General features: G+C 46.3%; 1 protein-coding gene across 1 annotated transcript in view; it reads right to left on the reverse strand.

Annotated features, from left to right (window-relative positions):
• Positions 1–1,457: 1,457 nt before the first annotated feature.
• The window catches only part of ANO9 (anoctamin 9), a 62,310-nt gene continuing 43,774 nt past the window's right edge, over positions 1,458–19,993 (reverse strand). The window contains exons 17-24 of the mRNA XM_015420704.1: positions 19,844–19,941; positions 16,785–16,948; positions 12,545–12,697; positions 11,495–11,642; positions 8,475–8,591; positions 6,211–6,304; positions 4,203–4,315; positions 1,458–1,926 (exon numbers count right to left, since the gene is read on the reverse strand). Of these exons, the coding sequence (XP_015276190.1) occupies positions 1,899–1,926; positions 4,203–4,315; positions 6,211–6,304; positions 8,475–8,591; positions 11,495–11,642; positions 12,545–12,697; positions 16,785–16,948; positions 19,844–19,941 (915 nt within the window). The 3' untranslated portion in view covers positions 1,458–1,898. The remainder of the gene's footprint in view (positions 1,927–4,202; positions 4,316–6,210; positions 6,305–8,474; positions 8,592–11,494; positions 11,643–12,544; positions 12,698–16,784; positions 16,949–19,843; positions 19,942–19,993) is intronic.

Consider the following 19,993-nt stretch of genomic DNA (forward strand, 5'->3'; position numbering starts at 1 on the left):
TTCCCCAAGTATCACTAATTTTCAGTGAAATGTTGACCTGGGAGCTTAATGTCTATGGAAAGTACATGTGTACTTAGCATCTAAAGGTCATTTTTCTTCTTTGAAGCCATACTCTTTCGTGTCAAAGCTCCCAGTTACACAGATGACTTTAGGCCCACAGAAATCAACAACTAAACTCCTTGCAACAAGTCAGGATTCCTTCCCACAGTAAAAGTAATACGGAAACATCATTCAGAAGCTGCACCATTACATTCTCAGTGTTATGACAGTTCTACAGCAAGTAGTTTGATATGTACACAATGTGAAATTTCAAAGCAATGAAAAATTGAAGAATTCAGATGACTATTTTTTGTTGTTTTAAAAAAGAATGAACGACAACATTTATTCAGATGTTCTCACTCAGTCCACACAACAGAGGATGAATGACACAAGTATTTGGGCCACATCTAAAAGACAACCTGAAGCCTTGCCTTTTGCGGCCTTTCTCTCTAATGTGTTTTGATTTGCAAAACTGTTACCACTCAGTCGCAAGGGAGGCACATGGGGTATGAAACACAGACCTTTTTATGTAGGGTAATCAAGTACATGAAAGCACTGGGCCTCTGAGCCTTTAATGGCGAGGCAGAAGAGTGAATTTCAACCCATGTAGCATAGTGATAAGACAAGTTGCACCGTTCGAAATTCCCTCTTCTGTATAGTATTAAAAGTACCAAAGCTCTACACTGTTTTCCCATGTTATCTTCATGTAAGCAGACTGTTTGATGATCAATAATTTTATCTGGGACAATACAACTGATGATGTTTGTAGATATGTGTACACTTCCCTGGTTGGTTGGTCAGAAATAGAGTTAATTCATTTCTTAAAGCACCTTGAATGAAGAATCCAAAAGAAGCATGCCTGCACCGAGAATAGGAATAGAGACTCCACTTATAAAGGGGAAGAAAATCAGGTGCGGTGAAGGATGTCTATCTCACACACAAACTGCAACTTTTGAAGCTTGATTGAATGAGGGCATCTACTCTAAGGGCTCATTGGACTAAGAATCAGAAAAAAAATTACTATATAGAGGAGGCCTTAAAAGTGATTTTTAGATCTGAATTAAGCATCACCTTTGTGAGGTAGATAGTTAATTGGCCCCACTGTGTAAACTGACACACAAAAGTTAAGAAACTTGCTCCCATATCCAACAGCATGTCATTAGAAAGGCAAGGGAAATGATCCAAAAGGTGCATGTGAAGAGTTTCTACCCCTTCCTCTTAGTGAATTTCCCTTCTAGGATCTTTTATACCCAATCCTTCAAGGAATTAGGAATTAATAGGAGTTTTCAAAAACCACCTGTGTCTTTGGATTTTACTAAAGAATTCAGACTCCAAAACAACTTTATTTCTATCTAAACCAAGGAACAATATCAAAATGGGAACAAAAGAGAGCACAGATTCACACCCATGAACGGAGACTGAGATTTTGGCTTGGCTTATGACCAGTGCTTATGAGGCATATAGCTGTGTGCAAGTTTCATTATAAATGCCAGATGTGTTGCCTGCCTCTCATGGTAGAAGTAAATGGAAATCCTGGTAAACCAAAATGCTTCCGAGCCCTTCAATAAATTATTGTTTTATTGACAGTCAAACATGGCCATATAATTCTGTCTCACTCTCTTATATATAGCTGTATTCCTGCCATACATTTTCACTTCTTGGAGGAATGTTGAAATATTCAAAACTGCCTTGTCATATAAAGCTCTCTCTGCATTTTGGTGAAGAGACAAAGTCTAACAGTAGTATATGTAAGAGAATGACAAGGCCTGCAGAGTTTATCTGGCATCTTCAAAGCCTGTAGCTCAATTCTGCAAGGCACTGGCTCCAAATTCCTTCTCAACGCCCTCCTTTGCATTTCACTATACTTCTGTGGAGTCGTCCATTTCACTAAACAACAGAAAACAGCTTTCATAATTTCACAGTTGTGCCTTAGAGCACTTTAACAGAATCTTATAAGCAATGGCAAAAGTAAGGAGATGTGGAACTGGTTGCTGCTTGGATGGGAGATCACTTGGTAAAAAAGGTAAAGGTTTCCCTTGCTCGAAAGCCAGTCGAATCCGACTCTAGGGTTGCGGTGCTCATCTCCGTTTCAAAGCCGAAGAGCCAGTGCTGTCCGAAGACATTTCCGTGGTCATGTGGCCGGCATGACTAGACGCCAAGGCGCACGGAACGCTGTTACCTTCCCACTGAAGTGGTACCTATTTATCTACTTGCAATTTCTTGCTTTCGAACTGCTAGGTTGGCAGGAGCTGGAACTAGAGACGGGAGCTCACTCTGTCATGCGGCACACTCAGGTCTCGAACTGCTGAACTACCGACCTTCCACAGCCTGCAATTCAGCGTCTTAACCACTTGAGCCACTGCAACTCCTAGATCACTTGGAGTTCCTTGTAAATCCCTCTTAGAATGTTAAAGAAAAATGGAATATGTATATTTAAAATCAAGTTGGAAGCTCAAGACAGGATTTACTGACCAACGGATGTATGGTCATCCCATTGCAGAACATTTACTTGTTAATCAAGCCAAAAAATGTCGCAGGTTGTTCCCACAAAACAATTGTAGTTTGGGCGTGGTTTATACCATGTGTTTCAAACACAGGAATCACTAAGTGGCCAACTGACAAGTAGATATGGATGTAGATTTCTTGTGTGGCTTCCCCATCCCCCCACCAGGACGTGTGCGTGCACACAAAAGCTCACACCTTGAATAAAACTTGGTTGGTCTTAAAAATGCCCCACTGGACTCCGACTTTGTTCTGCTGCTTCAGACCAGCACGGCTGCTCCCACCTGAACGTGTTTTTGTAGCGTTTGTTTTATTTACAGATATAGCACAGGTGGAGGCAAAGTGGCAAACCTTCAGGGCAGCAGAACAGCTACCAACATCAGGTTCCCCAAAGAGACAGAGATCCGGGGCATCCAACATACTTCATGCAACTCTTGAGCACAGCAGGGGCAGATTAGCCATGAAGCAGACTGAGCACGTGCTTAGGGCACCAGGGCCAAAGGGGGCACCACAAAGTTGGGGAAAGGGTGAAAAGCTTAGTTTTGGTACAGTCTATTGTGTTATCATCATATGAATAAATTTTTGTGTTGCTGCAACCTGCATTGTATATCTGGTCAGACAGGTCAACAACTAAAATGGACGGGGGTCAGTGTGGAAAGGAGGGGGGCACCAAGATTGGTCAGTGCTTAATCTGCCCCTGAAGCACAGTCTTTCTGTTTCTCTTTCTCAGCCTCTTCCAGCATCTAAAACTGCTCTCTCTCTCTCTCTCTCTCTCTCTCTCTCTCTCTCATGCCTACTCCCTGCACCTCATCTCTCCCAAGCCCTGATGGGTACTTGAACAACCAATTTTCTAACAATTAAGGCCAACTGAGAAGAGTCTTTAAGACGTAGTACCATTCAATTGTCATACAGGATAAATCAGAACCCAAGCTAATGGCATTCTGTATCAAGTCCCGTATAACTGGCTCCTTTTAAAGGAAATCAGACCAGAACATGATATTAGATCTTCTGTTCAAGACATCCAAGCAGTGGAGATAAGCAAAGGTTCCGACATCAAATTATATAGTTGTTAAGTCTTTGTTCAGCATGCTCAAAAGCACCAGTCTACTCAGAAATGGTTGGATCTCATATCATTGAAGAGCAGTGTTTGTGGAAGAAGAAAAACTAGTCCCAAGGGCATCTCTAAGCCAAGAAGATCACAGTTTCCCTGAAAGTCAACTTGCAGTCTAAACTCCTGTCTTCTTTGTCTCTTAGGGCCAAACTAGACTTTGAATTTTACACCAGTTTGCCACAGGGTCTTCCGGCCATACTGCAGCTATGAGTTCCCGCTGGAAATTCCATTCAGGAGTGCTGCAGTGACGCAGTTTGGACCAGGAGCATAGTGCAAGGGCAGAGGGACATTCCCCCCCTGCACCGTTTTTCAGAGCTGAAATGGCCCCAGGGGAGTGTGATTTGCCCTATTGGAGGATGCCTCCCTGGGTCATGTTGGAGTGCAGGGGGGGCAGAAACCCCGCCTTCCCCCATGCCATCATCCCAATCTGAATTGGGCCCCTGGAGCACTTCTAAACGGAGTTGCCACCAGCCCCTCTGGTGAACTTTTATCAAACGTAGTGTCTAGTTTGGTCCTGAGAAGAATCATGCCTAAGACAAAAAGTACCTACCTTAGTTGATTCCGTAGCCTCCTCTCTTTGTGTTTCAGATGCAGATTCTTAATCCTTCTGGGGACATCGGGTACAAACCATGCTGCAATCAGTTTTATGCACAAGGCCACATGCTGCAAAGAGCCAATGGCTAGATCAGATTTTGTTCCTTGCAAGAAAGTAGCTGCAGTCAACATCTAGACAGCCATAGGTGTAGACTACGGGGGGGGGGGGGGGGCGGGATGTGTGGAGCGGGGGGGGGGGGCGGCTCGGGGGCTAAGCCCCCCAGCTGCTGACTTTAAAGGGTGGGAAACTTACAGGGCTCTCCTTGCTTCCCCCTCATTTAGAAGCAGGGGGAAGCGAAAGGGAGCTCTGAAGAGGCAGCCCGCCCTTTAAAGCCACTTTCAGGGCTCCTCCTCCCCGGGGGGAGGGAGCGAAAGGGAAGCCACTTCCGCCCTCCCTTTGGCTTCCTCTCCCCCCCCCCGCTTAGAAGGGGAGGGGGGGAGCCAAACTGACCATTCTAATGGCTGCCCACCAGTAGAGAGGTCCTCTCTCTCTTTCCTTTTTCTTCTTATTTCCACCCCTTCCTTCCTCTCTCTCCATCTATTTTCTTTCTTTCTTTCCATTTCTTTCTCTTTCCATTTTTCCCTTTCTTTCTCCCTTTCTTTCAGTTTCTTTCTTTCCCTTCGCCCTTTCTTTCTTTCCTTTTCTTTCAATTTCTTTCTGCCCTTGTTTTCTTTCCTTTCCATCTTTCTTTCTTTCTTTCTTTCTTTCTTTCTTTCTTTCTTTCTTTCTTTCTTTCTTTCTTTCTTTCTTTCTTTCTTTCTTTCCCTTTACTCTTTTCTGTCTTTCTTGTTTCTTTCCCTTTCCCCCTTTCTGTCTTTCAATTTCTTTATTTCCTTCATTCCCTTCCCCCTTCCTTCCTTCCTTCCTTCCTTCCTTCCTTCCTTCCTTCCCCTTCATTTCCTATTTTCCATTTCAAGGACCTAGCACAGCAATGCCTTTGGCCCAGCTCCACCCCCCCCCCCGAAATTGGAAAGTCTACACCCTTGTACGCAGTGACCAACGGTAGCCAATGCAGTCTGCTGTGCTCATTTGCTTAAACAAACAGGAATGAGGAGGAATCACAGGCAAAAAACAGGAATAACTCCGCAGAGACATTTTTTTGTCTCTGGGGAGTTAATCGTGCTCATTTGCTTAACAATGGCTTTTTGGATGATCAATTGTTTCATTGCTACATCATGAAACTCAGCGATGTAGATCCAAATCAAGCTTTTACTACATTCAATATAGACCCTTCCACTGACTGTGAAAGAACTGGTCTGGGAGGCTTTTAAACCCACCACTGTGCTAACAATGTAACACCCCAACAATAATTCGATATGGGCCTCCTATTCCCGGAAGCTAAGACTGCCACTCTCTTGCTGACTGGCAAGAAGCTGGGCTTAGATAACAGGCTGAAGCAGGCTTGGCCTGGCCAGTACTGGGATGGTAGATGAGCTGGAGCCCCGTTTACAGGCACACCCTGACCTCTGTTGAGTTAGGGCAGGACAGAGATGCTACAAATAATAAATGAACAGCTCCATGTAAGGGAATTTGGGGCAGGCTGGTTTCTCTAGCCATAAAACTGGGTCCAGTTGTGCAGTGCAAGTTTCCACACCCAACAGATCGATACAGTCTGGCTGTTATGGAGCTCTTGAAAGAGGCAGTAGATGTAGGTTTCTTCTCTTCTATGCTAAGTATCAGTTAAACATGCATGTCATCCTACTGAAGCCCAGGACTTCAAGCCAACTGAGTGGAGCTGGTGCACCTGGAAGCTTTTTCTTTAGTGCCTTTCTTATCAATAATTGGTTAGGAACAGCACAGCTGCAAGCTTATCAAAAGGACCAATTCACAGCGGAAGCACCCAAGGTCATAATGCGCCTAAAGCAGCACCCCTTAAGCAGATGCAGTGCTCCTACTCCCCAAATCAACCTGTGGGGACTCTGCCAGAGACTGCCTTCCACAGCTTTTTACCTAGGACACTTACTTCGAACAAGATAAGGAAGACAAGGCGCGCTGCAAAAACATGCCAGAACTCAACAGTGTAACTGTAGTCATCGCTGTTCCGGTAATCTCTGTACCTGCAGGAAGGGGTACAGTAAATCATAAATGCTCCACTGTGCACTGTCTCACCCACCCTTCTATTTCCATACTTTTTTTTTCAGAGGCAGATAACAAAGAGGGGAAAATAATGATCAATACTCAGTCTTTACTCATCATTTAGTAACGAAAGAGCACTGTTCTCAGCTGGGCTTCCAAGTCCAGGCAGCATTTAAGTTATTACTTAGATTCACATTCCTTTTATCGGAGGATGCAAGCTCTGCCTCCTTGTCCCTCCCTCTTCCTTGCAAGTTCTACTGTTGCTCTTTGCTCTTCAGAAAGGGTGGATGGAATGATTATATATCAGTAGACCTCTGGATGGGCAACACTCCAGCAGGCCGCTTGCAGCTGTAGACCGACTGGTTGGGAAGGACTCCATTTCAAGAAACTGGCTGAAGCTCTTCCAACTCATTAGGAGACCTGGTGGCAGGAAGTCCACCCTAGCAAACAGACCCAGTGTCCCTGCTGTGTCTGTTCATAAAATTGCAAGGGGCACGGAAAGAAATTAATGTTCTTCCTTAAAAAGAAACTTAATTCCCAGCTATGAAACCTGGAACTGGAATCAGCATTTCCAGATATTTCCAGGCACAAACATTTTTTTTTTACCATTTTGTGTCCTGATAAAACATGATATAGGCTGCGGTCACACGGAGCATTAGGCACGCTAGAGGGACGGAAGATAGGCGGATTTTCCGGGCACGATCTCACCGCCACATCTGGGAAGCGTCGAGCTCCCGTGGCTCACCCAAGGTTTCCCGCTGAAGATGTGGGGTAAAAAACTAGTACCTTGGAGGTACTAGTTTCCTGAAACCGCGGGGCAAGGGCGGGCGTCTGATCGGGTTTCCGGTGGTAGTTCCGGCGCCCACCCATGTCCCCTCGCAAAAAGGTGTGTTTTTTTTCAAAGTCTCCACGGATGCGCACAAGCATCCAAGGGAGCATGCGCACATTTGAGTTTAAAAAACCCCCAACAACCCCGTTTGCCCCCGCGCCCCACTTCTTTGCCGTGCCGCAGGACTGTGGAGTAATCGGCACCTCCCCCCTACCACGGGATCTCCACGGTAGATCTGCTTGCGCAACCGCACGTTCTTTAGCCCCGGGGCAAACAGCCACGCCTCCCCCCCACAATATCCGTCCCGTTTGACCGGGGCCATAAATAGGCATTTTAGATGAACTATGCCAAAATATCTGCCCTCCACTGATATCAGATTACACAAAGCCATCAAGATCAAAGAAGTTCTACCATTTTCAGCACTCAAGGCTCAGGCACTGACTTTACAAAAAGAGGAGGCTGGTCTCTGCCAGTTAATCACCATCCGAATCCATACGCAGTGTAATTGGGATGGAATGAAAGCCATCTCCAGAGCACCCCAGCATTAGGCTGGTTTTCCATGCATTGGGTTGTTGCAGGAAGGTGAGCCAAAATTAGTGTAAAGGTCTCAGTTTCGTTTCTCTTCATTTTGCTTCACTGTTCACCTTGCCATGCTTTTGGGGGGGGGAATTCCTGAGGGGAGTGTGCGTGGGTTGAGTGCCTGACTGTTGTAGCCATAGTTTCTTAAGTAGCACCCCTTGGCCTGTTCTCATGGGATTTGGCCTTGGAGACTCTTTCGCTAGGCTGGAGTTAGGCTTACCAAATTCCAGCGGGGGAATTGTATTTCCTGGCAGGAGCCTGGCCGCGGGGACGGCTGCACGCACTGCACCCGCCGTCGCCATCCTGCCAGAAAATACAATTCCCCCGCCGGAATTTGGTAAGCCTAGCTGGAGTAGATAAGACACCGTATATCTGTCATGGTTGTCACAGAAACGCTACTGACCAAATGCTGACGTATGCACGGGGTGTGGGGACGCATTGGGTTTTACCTATAACCTCTGAATTCCACATGCTTTTTCTTCAGTTCTGACAAAGAATCAGCTCCTGTAGTAAGCATATCCTCTAATAAAGCATCACTGCCAAAAGTGTTGTGGAGAGTGTTTTAACTGGGGATCTGACGATTAGTTACATGCACATTTCAGTACAGCCACACCGTTATAGGGCGGTACTGATAATGTGAAAGAAAACGAGGCTTAGGCACATATTCTGCTTAATGGACTGGTCTGTCAGGCTTCTGTCGTGAAGCTCAGAATATGGAAGCAAAAGCACACTGTTGCCAGTACCTGCAGTGTGTTATTTTATTTCCCGTGGAGTCTTTAAGATCTGACAGGTCATTGCGATTCTTGAGGTCCTGGACGGAGAATACTGAAAGGCTGTGGTGCACATAACCTGTCAAACAGCTATAAGCAGGCAAAAAAGAAAAAGACAAGAAGGAACATTAACTGGGGTGCAATAGTGTCCTAGGCAAAATATGCAGGTTACAAGACTCTGGCAAAGTTTAGAAAAGAAAAGTGTTCAGCAACGCACTGATTTTTGATCTTATGTATTTTATTTGTATACATTTTCTCAGAGCAGATGCATCAGACTTGGAACTGTTGATGTGTTGACTAGTCCATCATTTTATCTTTCGTCTTAAAGTGATGAAATAAATGGAGCCCATTTCTGCATTTTATATAACATAAAGTACAATGATTTGTATTAAAAAGATTCCTAACTACTTGTGAAAATATCTAGCCTGAGCTTGCGTTTACTTGAAGACTCTTCCCTGATGTCATTGTGGGGGGGGGGGGGGAGATTTGTTATGTATCTATTTCCATTAAGTTACGAAGCATTTTAAAATAGGGTGGATCAGTGCAGTTCAGTAGTTAGAGGGTTAGATTAGGATAAGTAGGGCTATTTTGGGGCAGGAACGCACAGGAACGGAGTTCCGGCTGGCTCCCAAGTTGACTACGCCCAGCAGGAACTCATTAGCATAATAGGCCACACCCAATAGCAGAAACTCATTAAGATTGGCTACATTAGGGGTGTGGCCTAACATGCAAAGGAGTTCCTGCTACAAAAAAAGCCCTAGGTTTGGACAACAAAGAAGGTAAACAGAATAAGAAGCAAAAGGTGGGTGTGGCTGGATGAGCACACTTCTGGTAACATGTGGGTGCGGCCTAATATGCTAATGGGCTATGCTCTCATGGGTGTGGCCGGATATGCGAATGAATTTCTGTTGTTGGGTGTGGCCTATTATGCTAATGAGTTCCTGCTGGGCTTTTTCTACAAAAAAAGCCCTGAGGATAAGGGTGACCCCGGGTTGACCCCCGACTCTGCCATGGAGCTCACCGAGTGACCTTGGGCTCTCTCGACCTATAACTGACCTCACAGAATGGTTGTTGTGAGAATAAAATGGAGAAGGGAGAATAACACTGTAAACTGCTTTCAGTCCCCATTGAGGAAACTAGTGGGATATAAACAGATTTTTAATCAATCCTCTACCCTAGATTTTTTTCCAGATAGAATAAGATTCTCTTTAAAAAAAAAAAAACTTGCTTAAATAACATTGGGAAAACAGCTTTGTCATCATATAGCAAAACAGTTCAGGTTACAGACTGAAACTAGTGGCCACAGATGGGCAAGTCAATCCAGTGTCATTCAGCTCATCCATCTGGATGAACTTTTACTCCTATTTTATGCCTAGTAACAACCTGATAGGCATTTTACTTCCTCGGGTGCATTCAGATGGCAGCTAATCCCGTCATTATGCCATCTTTAATTTTATCCTGATCTTTTTAATCCATCGTAGCACGACCAGACATCCCCCTAGTGAATCGCCTTACCGCACACTGCCTCCGTTTTGGATTGTCTAGATGGCGTCCACTGAAGGAGGCATGCGCGGTGGGTTTCTTTAAAAAAAAATTGTGCATGCGCAGAGGCGTCACAGCCCGTCCTTGTTGAAGGAAGAGTGCGGTGGTTTGTTTGTTTTTTAAACTTTTTGCACATGCGCATAGACGTGACAGCACATCCTTGTTGATCCGCGCATGTAGAGATTTTTTAAAATGGCACCCGCTCGGGATGGTCTGACATCAGACCACCCCGATGGGAGGATTGTGCGCTGGTGGAACGATCAGATGGGTGAAAGTCTGCAGTTGTCCCGCAGGTAACTGAAAACCCCAGATTTAAAGGGCTATCTTTTAAGTACGGCTCCGAAGCGCGGCAAAACGGGATACCCATGGAAGAGGGACATTTCCCAGATGTTTGTGTCTGGACATTACCTATAGATCTGTGAGGCAATCATGCCTCGCACGGATCTAAAGAGCCATCTGATCGGACTCCTTGTCTCACGGAGAACATTAATCCACCCAGAAGCTCTTACCAGCCCTTGCTTTCAGTTGATATCATTTAATTTTGTGCAGTGGGGGTTATAGAACAAGACAGGGCATGGCAGTTACATGACCAAGGAGAGAAGACAGACTAAAGCACAGGAGACCCACTGGGAAGAAGAAGCTCGGCCTTCTAGAGCCGAATCTAACCCACACTCGCCCTCAAAACCCACCATGGTGGCCGGATGCAAATCAGAGCCTATCTAGCAAGGTGCTGTGTATCGCTTTGTGTCTGTGGCACATCCCTGCAACGCAAAAGTTTCTTTCTGTGATGCAAGGCTGTTTTGCATGTTCTTATCAATGGAACATACCCTTGTGCTGGAGAAACACACCAGGCATGCTGTTGCCAGTGGAATGGAACGAGGCTAACTTTTAAAACATCTCACTCACCCTTGCCACACTTTGCCCACTTTAAATAGTACTAACTTTTGGACTGCCAGGAGATCGAATCAGTCAATCCTAAAAGAAATCAACCCTGACTGTTCCCTGGAAAGCCAGATACCGAAGCTGAAGCTCAGATACTTTGGCCACCCAATGAGAAGGGAGCACTCGCTGGAGAAGAAGACCCTGATGCTGAGAAAGATTGAAGGTCAGAGAAGAAGGGGGCAGCAAAGGATGAGATGGTTAGACAGTGTCATCGAGGCAACAGAGATGAAATTGAGCTAACTCCGGAGCATGACGGAAGACAGGAGGGCCTGGCGTGACGTGGTCCATGGGGTCGCGAAGGGTCAGACTCAACTGTGCGACTGAACAACAACAAAAAACTTCTTGTCACTTTTCCTAGCTCTTCCCACACCCTCCAGGATGTGAGACCTACTTTACAGATGATCTCTCTCACACACAGTTCTTCAGCAATGTGGGAGGGGCTTCAGCTCTAAGAAAATCACCACAATAATGATCACAGTGCTGCTAATCCGCTCTTGCATGGCACTCACTTGATGCCAGTGTAGTTCTCCCGTACACATGGGCCGAGTGTGTATTTATACACTTGCATGGGGATGAAGTCTGAGGTGATGGAAATCACCAGGCCGTTGGCGATGACAGCCAAAATACCAATCGCTTCCAGGATCTGCAGCCAGATACCTGCAAAGGGGGGGGGGGAGGGAGAGAGATTCCCTTGGTCAGCTTCATGTTGAGAACATGTCCCCCCCCCCCAAGCTTTCAGCCCTTGATAAAGAATGTGCTTATTGGTCCCATGGCCAAGGCAATTACAACAGGGAAAGGAAATAAACAGATCCATTCCCTCCTTTCATTCTCCCACCAGTTTCTAACTGAGTTCTTATATAAGGTGTCAGTGCCAAATTCAGACCCGGAGAGAGCCCCTAAAGTCAGTAGCTTTAAGCGAGAAAAGCTGGAGCCTGGTGCGCAGCTAGCACAACACGTTGCCCTGTTGGCCAAGCAAAGGCAGGAGGGCAGCCTCCGAGTATCTGTTCCAGGTTTGGCCATTTGAAGTCAGTCTTAGGCTTCCTTCCCCAGCCAGTCACAACCAATGTTCCCTCTAAGCCGTGGAGTTGTGTGAGCAAAAATGTTAATTTGTGAGCTGCTGGCATGAAACAAAAATCTGTGAACTGGAGGCTAGAAAACTGTGAGCTAGCTCACACTAACTCAGCTTAGAGGGAACACTGGTCACAACAGATGTGGCAAACTGCCTCTGGGGCTTGAGCACACGCAATCAAGGTTAGTTCTCCAGAATACGTCCAAGTCTCAGATGCTAACGATTCCTTCTCTGCTTGGCTCATTCCCCTCCTAATGCTGAAGCCTACACAGCTTGTTTAAACTGTCTCCCCTGGCTTTATCTTGGGGGGGGGGCCCTCTGCGCATGTCACGTGGACCCAGTAAAGGCCTTTGAAATCTTGTGTCCTCACAATATCTGGGATAAGAGTATACCCAAGTAGCAGAGTATCAGTAAGTGCAATTCTCATGGCTGCCCCCCCCCCCCAGTTTATATAAGATGTGTGTCTATACTATTCTGAGCATCACCTTACCGATATCCTTGGCTTTCCTGGGCACCATACGCCTCTGCAGTTTCACCATCTTGATAGCATCGCACCGAATTTCAATGAGGTTGTTGAAAAAGGCCAGCAATGGGGCAAGAGGGAAGGAAGCCACAAAAATGGTGGTGAAGCTGTATTGGATTGCTGAGGATTTAGAACACAGTACATTGAAGAGAAGTACTGAATGACAGACAACATTCTAGCATGTATTATGCTCCTGGCCCTCCAGAGATGCACCGTAGCCCAGTAGCTGCACACCAGAAGCAGACTGGTACAAACCTAAGGACTGTTCCTATCATTACCTGTTTTTATGTGAGTCCAAGATTGGAGTGTTTCAAGCCCAAGAGTTGAATTATTTTCCCAGTGGCTTTAGCACCAAGGAAGAAGAAAGCAACAACAGATGTTGCCAAGGCTGTGTGTATCCCACAATTCTGAGACTGCATTTCACATGCAGAACTGGTTCCAGACACAGAATGTGGCATCCTCAGAATTTCAACTTTCATGTTTCAAGCAAACATAATATTCCTTAAGGAGGCAAAGATGATCTCAAAACTGTGTGGCCATTGTTTTCAAATCTTTGCCAAAATGGAGAAGAAGTATGTAAGCCTTCCAGTAGTGGGGTGGCAGATTTTAGTTCCCTGTACAGATTTTTGCCTCTCCCCACATCAAGTAAAAACAGAATAAAGGTAAAGGTAAAGGTTCCCTTGCTCGAAAGCCAGTCGAGTCCGACTCTAGGGTTGCGGTGCTCATCTCCGTTTCAAAGCCGAAGAGCCAGCGCTGTCTGAAGACATTTCCGTGGTCATGTGGCCGGCATGACTAAACACCAAGGCGCACAGAACGCTGTTACCTTCCCACCGAAGTGGTACCTATTTATCTACTTGCAATTTCTTGCTTTCGAACTGCTAGGTTGGCAGGAGCTGGAACTAGAGACGGGAGCTCACTCCGTCATGCGGCACACTCGGGTCTTGAACTGCTGAACTACTGACCTTCCACAGCCTGCAGTTCAGCGTCTTAACCACTTGAGCCACCGCAGCTCCTTAAAAACATAATAAAATTATGCAAAATACTTATTTCAAATATGTATTTTAAAATGGTTATTTAAAGTGTTTTTTTTTAATCTGAAAGGCAGTTTATGATGGGGGGGGGGGTTTTGCTATCAAGTTGCAACCCAGTAATGGTGACCCCACAGAGCTTTCAAGGCAAGAGACCATCCGAGATGGTCACCATTTATACGAATGTTGTGGTTATTCTTCTCTAAGCATGAAATCACCACACCTTTGGCATTCCATTTGGAACCTACCACACCAAATAAAGTGTGGACAGAGAGGTGGACAGAACTACCCCAAATTAGCAGGAGATGTGCAAATTAGCAAACTTGCATAAATTTGAGTCTAGTAGCACCTTAGAGATTTTTCACCGTGTAAATCTTGCCCGTCTCAAGGTTGTTTCTGGACACAAATCTTAACTCTTCTACTGTTGACTGACACAGCTAACCCTCTGGAACTAGCTTTTCTTACAGTGAAATTTGTGGTTTTTATTGCAGAGAGTATACCTAAGCCAAAGTATACCTAAACCACTGTTCCAAAGTTCTCAGCATAATCTAAATTGTGTTGCTCTCTAAAACGAGTGACAGATCACACTTTCTCCAGAGAATGGAAGGTTATATGAGAGAAGCTTCATGTAGTACACACATATCCCCCCTCCCCCATTCTCTCTTTTTTTTATTAAGAAGCTTCAACAAATAAAAATAACAAAATGAATTGCGTAACCAACATTTGAGCCACAGAAAGAGTAAAAAGCAACAAAAACCTTAAAAAACATTTTTTGATTACATAAGAATGGTCAGCCATCCTAAACACTCAGGAGTTTCCTACGCACTACGATCATGTAAATATACTAAGCACAATAAGGAAATATTTATAACTGCAATGAAACCTGGTTGCTATAAGAAGAAGAGAAGAAGAAGAGATTGGATTTATACCCTGCCCTTCACTTGGAGTCTCAGAGCAGCTTACAAACTCCTTTCCCTTCCCCTCCCCACAACAGACACCCTGTGAGGTGGGTGGGGCTGAGAGAACTCTGACACAAACTGCTCTTTTTCAAGGACAGCTGTGCCAGAGCTTGTGACAGACCCAAGGTCACATCAGCAGGTGCAAGTGGAGGAGTGGGGACTCAAACCCGGTTCTCCCAGATTAGAGTGTGCACACTTAACCACGACACCAAACTGGCTCTCTATAACTGGCTATCTATAAGATACCCAAACAACCCTGTGAACCAGATTTAGATCAGAAACGTATCCAAGAAAGGTAAGAAGCGTTAGCTGGAAGTACATTCTTATCCGTCACATACTGAATTAACCGGAACCAAATGGATTCAAAGCGTGAGGACGCAGAGGATGAATCCCTGGCCGAGTTCAGACTGGCAGTCTGGCCCAATATAGGCACGTTTCAGAAACGTTTCACAAACGGATTAAAGGGGCAGTTCCACACAGGCACATCTGTCCGGTGTTCCCCAGCTGTACTCAACCCATCTCATAACGCTTCCCTCCCGAGTTTAAAAGATACCAGGTGAAAGTGGTAGCAAACCCTGGAAAGCGCTATTATCCCGTGTCCATCCCGCACCAACAAAGTGTGAACACCAAAAGCCGCATTTTTTCTTGTGCCCTTATGCCCTTAAGCACAAAAGCCGCATTTTTTCTTGTCCCCTTATGCGCAAAGCCGCATTTTTCTTGTGCCCTTATGCACATATGCATAAGCACTTATGTGCATATCTCCAGATTACCGAATAGAAAGCCATGTCTTACAGCCGTGCCTCCACCAGGGGCGGGCCAACAGTGTGAACGTTTCCTTGCACCTCCTTCCCGGTATCCTTCTGCATCAGTCGGTGCAGTATGACCGGGAATACCCGGAACAGTTTGTTCCGGGTCTTTTTTGCCACGACTCCCTCCTGCTTCAAACTGCCAGTCTGAACATTTGGAATATTGTGTGCAATTCTGGTTACCATACCTTATAAAGGATATTATAGCTTTGGAAAAAGTGCAGAAAAGGGCAACTCGAATGATAAAAGGGTTGGAACACTTTCCCTATGAGGAAAGGTTAAAGCGCTTAGGGCTCTTTAGCTTGGAGAAATGACGACTGAGGGGTGACATGATTGAGGTTTATAAGATTATGCATGGGAAAGAGCAGGTAGAGAAAGAGGTCCTTTTCTCCCTTTCTCACAAGACAAAAACTCGTGGGCACTCCATGAAATTGCTGAGCGGTCGGGTTAGAAGAGATAAGAGGAAGTACTTCTTCACCCAAAGAGTGATTAACACTTGGAATTCACTGCCACAGGAAGTGGTGGTGGCTACAAGCATGGACGGCTTCAAAAGGGAATTAGATAGGCATATAGGGCAGAGGTCCATCAGTGGCTATTAGCCACAAGGTATAGATAGGTACTCTGGGGCAAGTGATGCTCTGTCATCTTGGTGCTTGGGGGGGTCAACAGTGGGAGGGCTTCTAATGTCCTGGCCCCACTAGTGGACCTCCTGATGGCACCTGGTATTTCTGGCCACTGTGTGACAGAGTGTTGGACTGGATGGGCCTTTGGCCTGATCCAACATTGGCATCTCTTATGTTCTTATGCTTTTATTTAACTCAGCCCCTGTTTGAGAGTTGAGTAATATTTGTGATTTTTCTCTAGAATGAATCGGTCCCAAATTTTATTGTGCCAAGCCTGGAGAGTTGGAGGGGTGATGGATTTCCAAACCGATGCTATTGCTGTTCTTGCTGCAGCTAGTAAAATCGAGATGAGCTCTTTAAGAGCTGCTGTTCCAACTATCGGATCCGTAAGACTAAGAAGAGCCAGTTCAGGACTGATGGGCAGGCTGAGTAGAACAATCTCATTAATTTGACCGATAACGTCACACCAAAAAGGATATATCTTAGGACATTCCCACCAGCAATGATAGTATGAGCCCATGAGGCCACAGTTTTCCCCCATTCTCTGTTTACATCATTTCCCCCTGGCACTTCAAAAAGCTACCTGACTCAAGACGATTGTGGGGCAAAATAAATTAAAACGTGCACATCATAGTCAAAGCTCCTGCTCTGTCACTTGAGCCACACCCCCTTCCCGACACAGCTGGGCAGAGGACTGAACATGACGGGATGCCAGGGCCAGAATGTTGAGTTGTGCCCCATTTATTCTTGTGATTCACCCACCCCCTGGCCACTCCCCCGACTTCACTTACTCATCTCCAAGAACTCATTGAACAAACTGAAGATGTCGACTTCATTCAGCTGGTAATTCCACAGCCAGTCCTCCTTGCATTGGTCCTGGGCACTCTCCTCCATGTGGATTTTGCTGTGGTGCCTGGGCTTGGCACAAAGCTTTCTGAACTGATACTTTATCCAGCTATGGGAGAGAAATGAAACAAGGCTGGAAAAGTCTCAAAGTGCCGGACCCACGAACTGCCAGAGATGTCTACAAATAGCTACACACAAGTTGGCAACCATAGCCAAAGTCCCCCGTGGGATTTCCTAATTGCAATGAATGGTCTGTTTTCTGATGAAGGTCTGGGATATTCCTTGTCTGAACACTGCCTGGAATCAACTAAAAAAGGTCTTGTCAGGTTCCCCAGCCAACAACTGAGTACACGCTTATCAGAAGGGTTATACTTTATTGCAGAGCTATAGATACAGTAACAAAGTCACTGTTAAGAATGGCAACGTTCCTACAAGCATAATGGGATATAGGGTATTTGTATGCACCCCCCCTTTCCATAGGCCAATTAGCCTGACTTCCGCACGCGGGAGAAAGGGTCCCAGGCAGTTAGAGGCCGCAGCTGGGAACCAAAAGCGCTCCCACGGTTCCAGGCATCCCAGACACTACACTGTCAACCTGCAAGGTCATTGATAAGACAGCATTTCAGAAGCAAAAGTAAAGAAGCAGCATCTGGCCCACAGAGCACGAGAATGGATCCCCCCCAATCATGGCAGCATAGCTGACAGGGGACACTTCAGTTTTTGAGCATCCATGGCCGAGTTCAGACTGGCAGTTTGGCCCGGCAGCCAAACGTTTCAGGAGCGTTTCAGTAGCGGATTAAAGGGGCGGGTTCACACAGGCACATCTTTCAGGCATCCCCCAGCCGTACTCAGGCCGTCTTGTGCCACTTCCCTCCCGAGTTGAAAGAGTACCAGGTGAAAGTGGTAGCAAACTGTGTGTAGAGCGGGTTGATTCCGGTTCCCTGAGTGTGAATGCAAGTGCTGCTAAGGCGGGAACAACCCACAGTCGTTGATAAGAGGTGCTGGCTGTTTCCGCGGCAGGCGCCCATGCGCATAGGCACATGCAGCGGAGCGCAGAAACAGCCACTAGCAGCCTGCCAGGGGCGGGCCAACAGTGCGAACGCTCCCTTGCGCTTCCTCCACAGTATCCTCCCGCTTCATTCGCTGCGGTGTGAACAGGAATACCGTGACCAGGCCGTTCTGGGTCTGTTCCGGGTTTTCTATGCCACGACTCCCTAGCGCTTCAAATTGTCAGTCTGAACTCGGCCCATGCTTGTGCAAAGAGAACTGTTTCCCTTAGGCCTGGCTCCACTTCATGGGAATGTGATGGGAGGACCCTGGTGGACTTGTGCGGCCGGTACCAAGAAACTCCCTTCCCCAGAAGGTCAGGTTGATGCCATCTCTGCAGGCCTTCAGAAATCCTTTTCTATTCTGGAAGACTTGTGAATAATTGGCGGATTGATGAGCTGCTGCTGGTTATTGCATTCTAAGACGCTTTTAAATTGGATTTGAGTTGTTTTAAATTTGATGTTTCAGGATGGGCTTTGAACATTTGTTTCTTCTTTATAAGCCACCTGGAGGTAGAAAGGCAGCATAAAGCTAAAACAGATAAATATACGAATTGCACAGCAGCAGCTGCTGCAGCTGAAGTAACCTGGTAGCCTAAAAGAAAGATTGCCACACTTGTACAAATCATGTAGTCCCTTGTTAAGTCGCTCGCTTAACAAAGCAGTCGGAGAGCGATTCAGCAAGAACACAGCTTTATTCTTCCACTCGAACACAACTCCAACACGGATCAACATCTGATAGCCAGAACAGCTTTTACATTGCAGCTGTCCTGCTTTTAAACATTCCCGGCTAGGGTTGCCAAATCCGTTTGGTCTCGCGGCGGGGGGCTCCCGGACGGCGTCCCCGTGCGCGCGCACCGCATGCACGTCACCCGGACGTGACGTGGATGCTGGGCACGCTGGAGGCGGGGCCACAGCCATTTGAGAGGAAAACTCTATGTTTTCCCCTCAAATGGCTGTGGCCCCGCCTCCAGCGTGCCCGGCGTCATCATGTCACGTCTGGGTGACGTGCACGCCAGGGTGGGGTTTCCCCCGGGGCCCAATTCTGCGGCGGCGGAAATTGGGCCTCCAAAGCGGGGGGAAATCCGCCCCGCGGGGGGAATTGGCAGCCCTATTCCCGGCTAATGTAGCCACACCCACTGTACAAATACCAACCAATAAGGTTGTTCACATAAGGACCAATCACGGATGTGATTGCTAGAAGGTGATTGGTTAGGTGCTTCCTGGGCTAGTAACACGATTGGATGGATTTGGATCCTAGCCCAGGATGAAGCTTTACATTACACTAGATTGCATTAGATGTTTCACAACATATCATGCATTCAAGGCAACTTTGAATACACTACACGACTACATGAAGATACCAGTTCGTACAAAAATCATCTTCATAGGTGGAGTCCACAGACACCCTTGCATACTCTGAAAGTGCTCATGTGAGTGCCACCGTATATATGAATTGGCTCATAGGGTTACAAGGAGCAGAAATGTCCAGAAGATCATTAAATCACAACCCCCCCACCTCAAGACTTGTATTCCTTCATACATCAGCTCCTCAACAGACTGTACCCGATACAAATGCAGAGCAGAACGCGGCACAGTGAGAGGAGACCTGAATAAAGCACACAACAGGAAGGTGCCCTTATCCAAGGACAAGAGATCTTGAGCAAGTGAGTCTGGCCCCATGCTGCAAAGAAAATCCCCACCCCCAGTCCAAACCACTGCCCAATCGAGTCTGCAGGAACATAATATACATCCTCCCCCCCCCCCCCCCCAATTCAGCTGGTTCTCTTGCAAGGACAAAGTACAATTCACAAAATATTTTCTACCAAAGAAATGTGATTGGGGCACACACATACACACACAATCCCCACACACTTCCTTTTTTCTCACTCTGGGAGTCTGTCACCCCCAGAGTACAGAGGGACCCAGTTCCAATCACGTGAATTATGCTTACTTACGGTAACAAGTATTCCTCAAGGTTGTTCAGGGTTTGCTTTAATGTCATGATTATAGCCATCTGGAGAAAGAGATCTAAAAGGCAACCACTAGGGTGGCACTAGAAAGCAAGGGAAAAAAAGAGAAAAGTTTCAAAAGGGAATTAGATAAGC

The sequence above is a fragment of the Gekko japonicus genome, unplaced genomic scaffold, assembly GCF_001447785.1.
Source record: "Gekko japonicus isolate JY-2015 unplaced genomic scaffold, Gekko_japonicus_V1.1 scaffold1322, whole genome shotgun sequence".
Classification (NCBI taxonomy): Eukaryota; Metazoa; Chordata; class Lepidosauria; order Squamata; family Gekkonidae; genus Gekko; species Gekko japonicus.